Source organism: Artibeus jamaicensis, unplaced genomic scaffold, assembly GCF_021234435.1.
Source record: "Artibeus jamaicensis isolate MK-2021 breed Jamaican fruit bat unplaced genomic scaffold, CSHL_Jam_final contig_415, whole genome shotgun sequence".
Lineage (NCBI taxonomy): Eukaryota > Metazoa > Chordata > Mammalia > Chiroptera > Phyllostomidae > Artibeus > Artibeus jamaicensis.
Window position 1 is genome coordinate 34,678,143 of NW_026521823.1, and position 13,161 is coordinate 34,691,303.

At 39.8% G+C, this 13,161-nt stretch overlaps 1 protein-coding gene across 1 annotated transcript in view; it reads right to left on the minus strand.

Moving 5' to 3' along the window:
- UGGT2 (UDP-glucose glycoprotein glucosyltransferase 2) overlaps positions 1 to 13,161 on the minus strand; it is a 117,208-nt gene that overhangs the window by 46,377 nt on the left and 57,670 nt on the right. Inside the window, exons 16-22 of the mRNA XM_037132502.2 lie at positions 12,386 to 12,517; positions 10,962 to 11,126; positions 10,452 to 10,575; positions 10,256 to 10,354; positions 8,197 to 8,291; positions 5,311 to 5,517; positions 3,450 to 3,581 (exon numbers count right to left, since the gene is read on the minus strand). Of these exons, the coding sequence (XP_036988397.2) occupies positions 3,450 to 3,581; positions 5,311 to 5,517; positions 8,197 to 8,291; positions 10,256 to 10,354; positions 10,452 to 10,575; positions 10,962 to 11,126; positions 12,386 to 12,517 (954 nt within the window). The remainder of the gene's footprint in view (positions 1 to 3,449; positions 3,582 to 5,310; positions 5,518 to 8,196; positions 8,292 to 10,255; positions 10,355 to 10,451; positions 10,576 to 10,961; positions 11,127 to 12,385; positions 12,518 to 13,161) is intronic.

Genomic DNA, 13,161 nt, shown 5'->3' on the forward strand with positions numbered 1-13,161 from the left:
CTATACCCATGACGGTCTGCAGATATTTGAAGAGAACACAGGAGTGAACAGTTACTGAAAATTCACTGAGTGTCTAGGGCTGTTCTATGCACTTTATGTACAAAAGTATATTTAATCTGACAACTCTGTAAGTCATGCTATTATGATTCCCATTGTACAAATGAAGAAACCAAGTCTCAGAGAGGCGATATGGTTAATGGTACAGCTGGATTTTGTATCCAGACCTGTCCAGCTTAGAGAAAAAAGGCCTTGCTTGTTGCCATACACTCAACCACCCCTGTCTTTCAGCAATTTGCAAATATGTAGTGTGATAAAAATTTGTTATAAATAGAGCAACAGCATTATTTAGGGGTTTAGTTCATATTAAAACACAAGTTTATAATTCTTGAGCATGCAGTAAGAAAGTATCATCATTGGTTGCCTGACGAGAGGGGTCTGGGTGACAAAGGTGAAGAGATTAATTAGGACAAATTGGCAGTGAGAGTCACTGGCCCGTAAAGCAGAGCACAGGGAAATCTGTTAATAATATCATGATATGTACGGTGTCGGGGGAGTCCTCGCCTAATTGTGGAGATTGCGTCATAAGTGACATAAACATCTAGCCACTATGCTGCTCACCTGGAACTAACAGAAAACCAATGTCAACTGTAACTGAAAAATAAAAATATTAAAAAAATTTAAAAGTCCCATTGGTCCCAATTTTGATCATTCCTAATTGTAACTCTGAGTATGTTCCAATTCCGACGTAAGCATCTGGACAGGTTCAGAATGAAGATCCATTCTAAAACGTCGGAACTACTTGATGCCGGGAGGAAGCTGTCTGACTCACAGTGATCACCACCTGCCAGAACTGCGGTGACTACTGGGCTCCAGAGCACGACTGGGGCGGAGCCACAAGCCAAGTATTAGGTTAGCGTTCACAAACCACTGAACTTACTTTTGGATATACCGGACTTTTCTATTCAAATCAACGTTGTACAAATAACAGAACAATCAAAATTAACAATTTTCTATTAATCAACATGAAAGGTCAGTTAATGTAATACTATCTCTAGCCCCCAACCTCTCTCCTGAATTCAGGTCATATGTTCAACTGCGAATTCAACAAGCCTACGTGGAGGTCCAGGAAGGAGCAAGGGACTGCTAAATGCGTCCAGAACTGAATTCTCCACCTTTCCCTTTCCACTCCGCCCGGACCCCTACTCCTCCTGCAGTCTTTCTTGCTGGAACACATGGTAACCTGTTCTGCTCGTGATTTCTCACCTGCTGTGAACCACACTGTCAGCAGCAATCCCTGGTCGCCCTTCCTCCAAAACATATCCCACATCCTTTGACTACTTCCACTCCAGCCATTCTGGGGCAAGCCACCATCGCCTCTTGCTTGGACCACTGCGGCATCTCCCACCAGGCTTCCTGACCCCTGTAGTTCACGCTCAATGGAACAGCCACTAGAGACCCACAGTAAATGCAGGTCAAGTTGTGCCAAGCCCGGTGCAGACCTGTGAACATCACAAGTCATTTGCAGTAAAGGAGGCGTCCTCAAACCCTGTAAAACCACACTGACCTGGTCCCCAGTGACTTCCCCGAGCTCCTCTCCTATCTGCCCCCAATGTGCTTGCTGTTCCTAAAACGCACAGGCACGGCCTCCTCCTAAGACCTGTGCTCACTGCTGCCTCTACCCAGAACATTCCACATCCAGACATGGCTTCCTCCTCACCTCCTTCGGTTCTCTGTCCAAATGACACCTTAGCAGTAAGGATGCTGTTTGTCACCTGTCTGCCAAAATGTAAACACCATGAAAACGTGTTTGTCCACCACTATACTCCCAGAACCTAGAATAGTGTTTGGTTCACAGCAGGCAAGAAATTACTATCTTCATATTTTGTCGACTTCAGAAAAAGAGAAGAACTCATAGTTCTATGGGAAATAAGTTGAATGTAACTACAGCTAATATTTATCATTAATATTGATAATGATATCTGAAATAGGTTAAATAGTGGCAAAGAAAACACAGGGTAACTGTTCCACAAGGCATAATCACAGGGCAAGGTACTAGATACAGCACATAGAACTTTTCCCTCTTTACTTCCTAAAATGACTGACAAAACCAAAGGTAGCCATATACTTGAAAACTTCTAAAAAGCCTCACTTCCTCCCAAAGTAACTACTGGACACAAAAAGCTATGTCATTTCTGGGCTTCTACATAACTCACTTTCAAAATTCACCAGTACAGGGTCGGGCAAAAGTAGGTTTACACTTGTTTGTATTAAAAATAATATAATAGTAAATAAATAATGATATAAGAATAAACTGTTTTGCGTACTCACAACTGTAAACCTACTTTTGCCCCATCCTGTACTTTATATTATTGTAATAATGGCCACCATCGTCACAAACCTGTAAAACAGCCATGGTCCACAGACGAACCTGAGTCTCACTGCCTTTGACACTAATACGACCAGCTCAAAAACCATTCCAATGTAGCAGGTGCATCTAATATGTAGAAGCATGGGGAAGTGGGTCTCCTACTCTTCCTAACCATATTCTTTATGGATTCAGACCAGAAAGAATAAGCAAGCATAATTTTATGGGAACAGTGATATGGGAATGAAACAGTCAGGTGAACAGAGCTCATAAAAATGTAGAAAACAAAAAAACAAGAGTATATTAGAGCTTTGGAGATGACTTAGGAATATATAATTTGATAGTTTATGCAGACGGGTGTCAAAGCATCGCATTAGTTCTTAATAAATCTAAGCACCAGATTCAATTATTTAAAATTTAATTCCTCAGAAATAAAAAACAGACTATCACATTCAAAGTATATTAATAAATAGCTGTTATCCACTAATTTTGTGTATAAAGATTCTCTAATCAGAAAAATGTTTGTGATATACTAAGAGTGTGATATAAAGTTATATATAAAACTATAATTATGTATGTTAGAAAATGAGAAATAACTCAATAGGGTAAAAAAGCGTTTAGAAGTTAATACAATCAACTTTTAATAAAATTTATTAGGATGGTGGAGGTAAGTGACTTTTCCTATAGATTTTTAAAGGTTATTTGAATAAACACTAGTCTATACTGCATACGAAAGCATTGCACTGTTATTAAACAACCGTAGGGAAAGCAACAAGAGGAATAAGATGTCACAATGCACTGTCTACACCTGCTAAACAGTGGTTCTCGATCACAGTGCTGCCACGTGCTCAGTCTAATACTTACATGAGGACAAAATAAACGGTACCCCAGGAAAACATCCTTCCTCACCCGCATCAGCGCTCTCATCCACCGGGGGAGGGATGCGCCGTAACTGAAACCTCTCCGCATGCATTTCACTCGTGCCCAGACCAGTCTGATGTTGAGTACGTTGTGACAGAAAAATGTGTGTGACCCTGTATCACAGTGTCACCGAGAAAAGTGAGCAACTGTTTTTCCTACTTACTTTCCCATTGCTGACAATCCCCATTTCTCCAGGATGCAGGTGAAGGACATCTCGACAGAACAACTGGTGGGTCCGAAAAATACTCACTCCAATGGTATTATATTTTTTCTCAAAAGAATTCTTATCCATCCCCTAAAGCAGGAAAATAATGAAATAAATAAAAGAGCAGTGAATCTGTTAAGTTATTCTATTAATAAAGCCCACTTTGATACATTAGTATAAAACTTAAATATTACATTATGACAAAAAAATTAGTATTTTCTTCTGAAAGCACATTTGTAAAACAGGAATCTTTCTTTGTCGAGTCAGTTACGATATTCTGACATCTCTTTAAGAGCAGACGTACAACAGTTTGCTATTTATCCCACAGGAACTTCAGGGGCCCACTCCCTCCACGAAACAGCCCTCTGCTTGGCTGCCAGGACGCCGCCCCCTCCTGGTTACCTTCCTAACTCACTGGCTCTTCTGGCTCCTCTACACTTTGGAACGTTCCAGGGCTTAGCTTGCCACCTCTCTGCTCTCCACCACACCCTCACTTAACAGAGACTTCTCCTCCAGTTTCTTAGCCTGAAATTATACATGCTGTTGATGATACTCCAGTTACACTCATTCACTCAATTGTGAACTCAACACCTCCACCTGAATGTTCCAACAGGCATCTCCAACGTAACACGTACAGAACTTAGCACCTGGTCCCCCTGTGCCCACATCTTGTTTTCATATAGACTTTCCCACACCTACTCCCCACTAAAAAGAAACCACCATGAAGTCTAGCTGTTTGAGCCAAAATCCTAGCCTGTTATCTTCACGTCACATACAACCAATCAACTAATCTTACTGACCATAACGTAGTATTAATTATCCACCATCTTACCATCTCCACCACTACCTAGCCCAAGACACCATATGTCTTGCCTAGATTACTACAGTTACATTCTAACTGTTCATCCTACCTCCACTGTTGTCAGCCTGCTATGAAACCTTCACACGGTATCCAAAACCATCTTTTCAAAGATTATTCACCTCCTCCGTGACACTCAGAAAAAGTTTCAATTCCCAACTGCAGCCTACAAGTGCCTGGAGCACCTGGGCCACGTTTGCACCCATACGCCCCAGTGCTCCCGTCTCTGTTTTGGTCATAATGACCTTCTGCCCGAACCTCTGTCCCTCCCGGCAACTGTCTCCACGTCGGCTCTTTAGAGTTGCCATGTTCCTGAACCCGCCACATTCTTCTTGCAGCCTGCCCACGGCTCGATTTCTCGCTGCTCTCAGAGCTCTGACCGGACCAGACGGAAGCTCTCTGGAAACTCCTTTCCTGCCCACTCCAGCTAAAAGCGACTCTCTCAAACTCCCTACCTTCTTATGTACCCCCATCTTTCCAGCACAGCTTACTCGGTCTGTCCCCAACAATCACGTCAGTGCTGCCTGTTCAGAGTGCATCCCCATTGTCTGGCAGACAGTAAACATCTCTTGAAAGGGTCAGAGAAACTTTTCTTCCAGGAGACCATTTCTATGTTGGAAATTTCCCACACACTGGACCCCTTTGGTCCAGTAAGGAGACACCTGAGGATTACTTAAGAAACCCTGGAACTCCCGACCCCGAAGTGCACAGCCTAACTAGAATGGCATCAACCTGAAGGATCATGAAGTGGCTGAAATACAAGAAATGTGATTTATTAAATGCCTCTCTGTAAAATCATATCATTTAACATTTATCTTTTCCCATTTAAAGGAATACTTATTATCCCCAAATGATTGTATTCACTGATGTTTTTTAGTAACATGACATCTCCAAACACGTGGATTTATACTTTAGAAATATTCGATACACACTAATTATTTCAAACAAACAGTTACTGACCTCAATAAGGAATGCTTTAATTTTGTCTCCAGAGTAAATGGCTGTAGCAGTTTCTTCTCTTGCCAGTTTCCTGAGAAAGTTTCTCAAAAATCTGTTTTTCTGTGTGAGAAAAGCTGCCAAAATTCCTCTAGAAATAGCTGTGCTTTCTTCATTTATTTTTGATGTAGGGTTATAAATAATGCCCAACCGACTATGAAAACTTGTTTTCTGCAAAACACATTTATAGGTGAAGAAGAGCTGATCTCACAGGCCTCTTTATAGCTGAACCGTTTCCTTTCCACTCAAGCCCACCCTTCACCACGCAGTGCCCCTGTCAAACTCTGTGTTGACTATTGAAGGTGACCTGTCACTGACATGACCCAAGAAGTCATTTTAGTAACGCCAACTGCTTCACCTCTCTGCATAATGATTATTTTATAATGCGACTCTTTGTTTAACTGCTTCTTGTGTGCCTGTGAGATAACAAAATACATAACAAAAATGCAGAGCGTAGCAAATTACCCCAGGTGAGGAAACAGGGCACGGTCAAGGGCAGCTCTGGCCTCCTGCCAATGACCACACCCCCATCTACTGACAGCCACTGTCCTGTCGCTTATGCTAACAACATCCTTGCTTTTTCTTTATCATTTACCATGGAAGCCTGCCTCGCTAAATGTTTCCTCCATTTTGCACCCCATATAAATATTGTCACGTGGTCCATATTCTTTTGTGCTCTTTTCCCACTCCACGTGATGGCTGAGATTCATCGACACTGTTTTGTGTAGGTGCAGTTGTTTATTTTTTGGTGCTGTATAGAATTCCACGGTATGAACCTGCCCTCGTACCCACTGCACTGGTGCTAGACAGCTGAGTTTTTTTGGTCTTGTGCTCTACAGACGGAGTATGCATAGCTCCAACTTCGGAAGACACTGAGGTTTTTCAGAATAGTTGGACTAGTTTTCACTCCCCCCAGTGACACAGGAAAGCACCATTACCCCAGTGACTATTTTAAATCATTCTGGTAAACATGTAAGGCCAATTCATTTTTCCTCATCATCAATAATATTAAACACCCTTATTTAACATGTTCACTGCCCTCTTTACTGATTTGCCAATTCAGTCTCTACCATTATTTTCTTGGGGATAATTATCTTTTTCTTACTGACTTGCAGGAGTTTGAGTTCTAAGACTTGACTGTTTTGTTTGTTATATGTATGCAGATAACTTCTGCCATTCTGTGGTCTACCTTTTTATTCTCTTGATGGTGCCTAACAAAAAACAGTCCTTAATTTTAATGTAGCTCAGTTTACTGGTATTCTCACTATGACCACTGGGTTTCATGTTCCCTTTCAGAAACCCTCCCCGCTTTCAGGCCCCAACCGTGACACCTGCATGGGCTTGGGTGGGTCTGGGCCCTCCACCCATTTTCCACTGATCTATTTTTCTATCCTTTGAAACTGTCTTCAATTTGATAGTTTTATAAAAGATCTTCATATCCAACAGAGCAATTACCCTGCTTTCCTCTTCCCTAAGAGTAATCTAGCTATTCTTGGTGCTGTGCATCATAAATTTGAGACTCAACTTGACGATTTCCATAAAAAGTGCTGAGGTTCACATCGGAATTGCTCTGGAGCTACACATCAATCCTGGGAGAACTGGCGTCTCCATAATATTGAATCTTTCCATCTGTAATTATGGTTTATCTCTCTATTCACGTAGAACTTCTGAATTTTCTCTCAATATTTTATGTCTTAAAATTTATTCTGTTACATTTATTCCCAGAACTTGAAAATTCTGCTACTATTAAGTGATATCTTCATTTAAAATGCATTTCTTGTTTGTTGCAACTCTTAAAATTAATTCTTATATTACTGACCTGTTTATTCAGCAACCTAGTTAAGCTAAAGAATTCTAATAATTTATGTGTTGATTTACTTGTATTTTCCATATAAACAATTTAGAAACATGAGAATTTAAAATTTTCCTTCTTGGTTTTCGTTCATCCTGTTCTTCATTTTAGGAATTTTGCATCTATGTTCATAAATAAGATCAGCCTACAGGTTTGCAAACTTTATAATGCCTTTTAGACAACTGGTTTTGAAGCAATGCTGATCTTGTAAAGTAAGTTGGGATATACTGTTTATTTCACTGTTCTCTGGAAAAAAATGTGTGTGAGACTGTTGTGTATGGCTTGGTACTAGTTAAGATCATATGGATCTGGCCTTTTTTTACTTTGAACATTTTTTTCAGTGACAGGTTTCATTCCGTCAGTAACTAAAAACATCACCTTCCTACCACCGCTGTGCCCACAGGATCCGGGGTGACCCGCCCTCTTTCCGTCTGGGGCTGGCTCTGAGGTCTGCTGAGCCGCTTTTCTCGGACAGTTTCACCAGGTGTTTTAGCCCTTCTACTGATCTTTTTAAAGAACCAACTTTTGGCTTTGTGGACCTTTGTGGAATGGAAGTCATACGTCTTCCATCTCATTACCTTTTGTTTCTAATTTTAACTTTTCCTTTGTTTTATTTGATAGGCATTTAAGTAGTTGTTTTTAAATTTTAAGATTTCTGTTTAGGTAACTGATTTTACTACGACTCTTCTTTCAAACACACACACATGCAGATTTGGGTTTAACTGTCAAGTTTAAATATCATTCAAATTTTCATTCATTTCGAAAATACTTACAAATATGCAGTTTTGTATATAAGCCACTACCACTCAGCTAAGTCAATCCAGAATTCTCAAACCCCAGAAACTGAGAAAATAAATGGTTACTGTCTTAAGCCACTAAGTTCTAGAGTAATTTGCTACACAGCAATAAATTTACACTTAGCTAATAATACAAAACAATTTCATAAAATATTTTGGTTCATGTTTCTCAGGTGCTTTTACCTAGGCTGACTTACTCACCATGTGCTGTAACGCATTCAGAAGCAGTTTCCTCCCAGATGGCTTGTCAAAATCAGCCACAATCCAGAGAGTAACTGAGGAAATTACATTTTCATCTAAAAGTTTCAAATAGTTTAATCAAACTAAAAGCGGAGGACATATCCAGTTAACAAAATATAAACAAATAACAAATACTAAAATTAATCTTTCTGAAATAAGCAAGTATCACTAAAATATACACACAGTGACACACTAATAAGAATGCTAGAAATGTGATTCGTGATACAAGTGCCACATAAATTCAGACGCCAAAGACAGAGGACAGCCCTCCCCCGGGGCCTGTCTGCAGGCTACTTCCGTGAGCAGAGGAAATGGTGCAGCGCTCATCGACGCTCCAGTGTTGGCAAGGGAAGCTGCCTTCTAGCTACACTTGTAAAAAACATAAAAAATAAAAAATTGATATTTATACCCTCATCTATCCAAAACCAAATACAATAAAGCATACTATTGGGCACTAAAAATGGCAATATTAGCTTATGTTTCATCTAATTACAAATGTCTGTCTGGCTGTTACTGAGTTAGTCTTACTCCGTCATCTCAGGCCACCAGCGTCAGTACAACCCTGTTTCGAAGAAATGCAAAGTTACAGAAAGAGGCAGTTACTAATTCTGACACCTCAACGAAACACACTGATCTCTTCCAGCCTCGGCTTGTAAGACCTGAAATAACATTTGTCTGGTCGTCATTAAAGCCTGTAGAAAAATCATTGCTTTAGATCACATGACCCACTTAACACAAGTCTAAAAACGTGCTCTACCAGACAGTACATTCTTTCCAAAGAACAAAGGTAAGGGACCCTAACGCCTTCTCATGGTCAGCCCTTTCCCGGAAAGAGCCAGTAAACCAAGAAATACTTCCAAAATGCTAAGTAAATTTCTCAGTTTTTTCTTTCTTTTCACATTTACATAAATGCAAATAAGAGAAACTTAGGTGTATGTCAGTTAGTAAAGTAGTCCTTTAAACTGTAAGAGACTTACCAGAGGGCATTATCATAGGCTAACTTATCCTGACGCCCAGAAGTAACTTCTGAGACACAGCCCATAACCTCATAAATGCTTATTGCATCTTTTATTCCCTGTATCTGTCTCCTTGTCCCTTCACTTCTACATATTCAAGACACTGACCTACCCAAAAATGGACCTTTAATTTTACATTTTATTATTTGTTGGATTGAGTGTAAAAAGACCACTTTTTGAACATAAAATCACAGATCAGTTAGAAAGTAATTCTGGGACCATTTGCCCCACAGCGTTCTCCAGGCTGGCTGTGCCGCCTCTGCTCACACCTCCCTCCGCTGTGAAAACCCACCCCTGCTCCAGAGCCTCCCACCGCAGCTGCAGCTCGCAGCTCACTCCCAGTGCTGGAACGTCACTGCTCTGCACACTGAAATACAAACCGGCCTTCTATGCAGTGCCTCTTGTTTTCTTTCCACAGCAAAGCAGGTTAAACAGAGCAAAACAAAAAACCAAACTCTAATTATCTTTACCTGAATAAATCACTATACCCTAAGAGACTCTGGGGCCCCACTGCAGACTTCCCAATCGAGGCTAAATTCCTATTCCAGTTACATTCCTGTCCTGGGCCCCCTCCCCCCCCCCCCCCCCCCCCAAGCACAACATCCGCTGGTCGTTTAGTGCAAGCTCAGAACACCTCTGCTCAGACCCGGGAATTACACTTCTATTCATGCATCACAAGGTATCAGGTTACAGAGTCTTGAAAGAGTTCTGTCAAGTTCACAAAAGGTGAAAATAGTCTAGCTTGTTTTAAAAAAAAAAAAACAAAGAAAACCCCCCAAAAAGCCCTGAGATGAACGCTCTGCATCTGTAATTATTTAGGATGGAAGGGCATCATCTTCCCAGCACGACCCTTATATCCTAACAAATTACAAGCCCTTATATTGAAAACCAGGTCTCTAGTCAAATATCAACATATAAAAATATATTATGCAAACACCTTACTAAAATTACAACTTTTTTACTATTTTAGGAGTAAATTCAGGAAAATAAAATATGCTTATTACCTTTTTGGGTTAAATAATACATGTTCTCTGCAATTACAGCAGTCTTATCTTGTGAATCCAAGAAAGAGAAAGTGGAGAAATCTTCAACATCTGCAGTTACTGAAAATTTCCACATTAAATAGTAAAGAATGAATTAATAAAAAACTCATTAATTCAATAAGCCTTTGTAGAAAACTATGTGAGAGAATTATTTTACCTGATGTAGATATTAAATTAAGGTGCTGCCATTCGGTGTACAAAATCAAGTGATTTATACGAGGTACAACATTATTTTTATCCATAAGGAAATCAACTGCATTTGTTCCGTCATTTAATGTGCCCTGAAATAACAAAACTTACTATTTAGTTAACATAGGTAATTTATATACATATGTTTTAAAATTATGCAGATATGATATTTTAAGACTGCTAAATCTAAAGCAGTCTTATAAGTTAAGTCTTGCATTTATAATACAATAAATAATATGTAATTTAGGATTCTCATAGTAAATTTTCATGCAAAACTTTGAATTTTCTTTCCAATTAAGCAATTTTAGATGTAATTATGCACAGGTAAAGCTGATTAATTATTACTTAAAAAATTCACAACTAAAAATGATTAGGATGTAAATTTTTACAAAATTCACTTTTACTATTAAAAGCTTTAATTTAAAAAGTCATTTATAAATATCAGTCATCATATATTTTCTCGCAAACGCTTACCTACCATGAAAACTTCCTTCTGTAAATATATGGTCGTATCCATCATTTTCTGAAGGAGAGCTGTCTCTAGTTCTTGAATATCCGGCTCCTCATAGTTGAAGGGTTCACCATTATAAAGAGCTTGAGGCAGAGGGCCCAGGCCGGTCATCTTATAGAAGCTTGCTCCTGCCTATCCAGTGAAAAAATGTCCAAATTAAACAGAACATGGTAGTCGGAGAAAAGAACTACATCAGAAAAAGGAGGAAGACTGTGACATTTTTATATGCCAGAGGAAAAATGTTCATTTTGCTAATTTTATCCATCCTTCCCAAACGTCACTTGAGGGAAGGCAGAGCAGAGTTGGGGACCTTTCTGCTTATGACCAGAGGACATGTGCTTCTGGCTTTGTGAACTACGGGGTCCAGTCGCAGCTACTCAGCTCTGACGCTCCAGTGCACAAGCGGAGAAATATAACGCGTGGACAGGTGAGCAAGGCCGTGTCCCCCTGGAACCACGAAAACAGGCAGTGGGAGGGCGAGAGTTGGCCTGTGGGCTGTAGCTTGCTGACCCTTGACATACAGTGTGAAGTATACTTTTTAAAAAATATCGATCACCAGGATCAGAGATTCATTGATGCCTGTGTTCATTTGTATAATTAGTCTTTACTGAATTTGGGACACCAGTATTATGATAGACCACTTAGCAGCAAGGAGTAAAGAAACCATGTCTATTAAAAAAAAAGAAAAATGGAAACATATGTGTCTGTACAGAAAACGTCCCGGACCCGATAATGAGCCCACCAAACGCGCTGACTCTAGGACCGACCCGGTGCCACCTTCTGCTCTCAACCTTGGCACACGGATCCCCGTGACGAAACTTCCCCCTGCTTCCATTCCATGAGCGGACAGAAAATCATTACAGGAAATTTCTGTTCCTTCCCTCCACGATTCATATTGATCAGAATCCTTACAAAAAAAATAACTTTCCTTCTCAATTGTCCTTAGTGCCATAAATGACTTTACTAAAAGAGATGCCTTTGTGTAACTGGGTCCTTAAAGAAAGCTCATGCCAGTTGCCTTTTAGGTTTGTTAATTATATGGAAATATAGTAATGGGGCAAAATATCAGTGAAACCTTTCTCGTTTCAGAAATAACTACTTGGAAAACTATTCCTCTACAACTAAAAACAAAAACCAGTCAGCGCAGCCACGCTGGCTTTTCGATCACGTTGCGACCACCGCCCTTGGGTGCCTGGCTGTGTGCACTGCTCCACGAGCCTCTGGTGGGAATGTAAACACGGTACAAAACACGCCTCATTCAGAGCTCTCAAAACTCCCTTCTCTTTCAGGCACTAAAATCCAAATCATGAGTTAATTGCACCAGGATAATTCGTAAGATTATAATGAAAGGGTCTTGGATCCTATATTTGAAAATTTGCATTCCAAATTACCTTTCTTTTATCATCATATCTAGAATAAATTCCCAAAATATCCAAAATATTAGCACGAGGAAATTTATTTTGGAGAACACTCTTCACATTGTCCACAGTGAGTATATTTTGATTCTTCACTTTTTGGTACATCTGAGGAAATAAAGATTATAATTAGTTTTTACCTTACATCAGTTATTTTCTTTCCCTTAGCATGCAGATAAATTTATAAATTAGTATATGAGATGAAAGACAAAAAGTCCTGAGCACACAATATACATATGAATACATACACCCCCACACACAAATTAATCATTCATTTTAAGTATATATCATCTAATAAAAATGGTTTTGTGAAATTCTACAGCTTTCAAAAATACTGTAACAAATTTACGTTATATTCTAAATTAATCACTGCTTATTAATAAAATAATGGCTACCTTATTTTAAAAGATATGAATAAAGCATTTAAATGACTACTTCAGAAATACCGTGCCTAGACTTTCTCTGAACCTCCCTTCCCCCCCCCAGCCTCGAACGTCCTAGACACGCTGGTGCAATGGAAGCTGTTACGGCTTCGTTATCACTCTTCTGTTTCATGCGTCCCTTCGTTACAGGTCCTCTACGATGACCCAGCACTGTTCCGGGCACAGGGAAAAGGACAGCTTTGCATCAAGAGAGAAGGCAGAGCTGAGCTAACGTTAAGACATTCTGGGGAATATACAACACAATGCACAGATGACGTACGAGGATTAGAAAGCTGTACTTGAAACCTGCACAATTTTATTAACCAATGT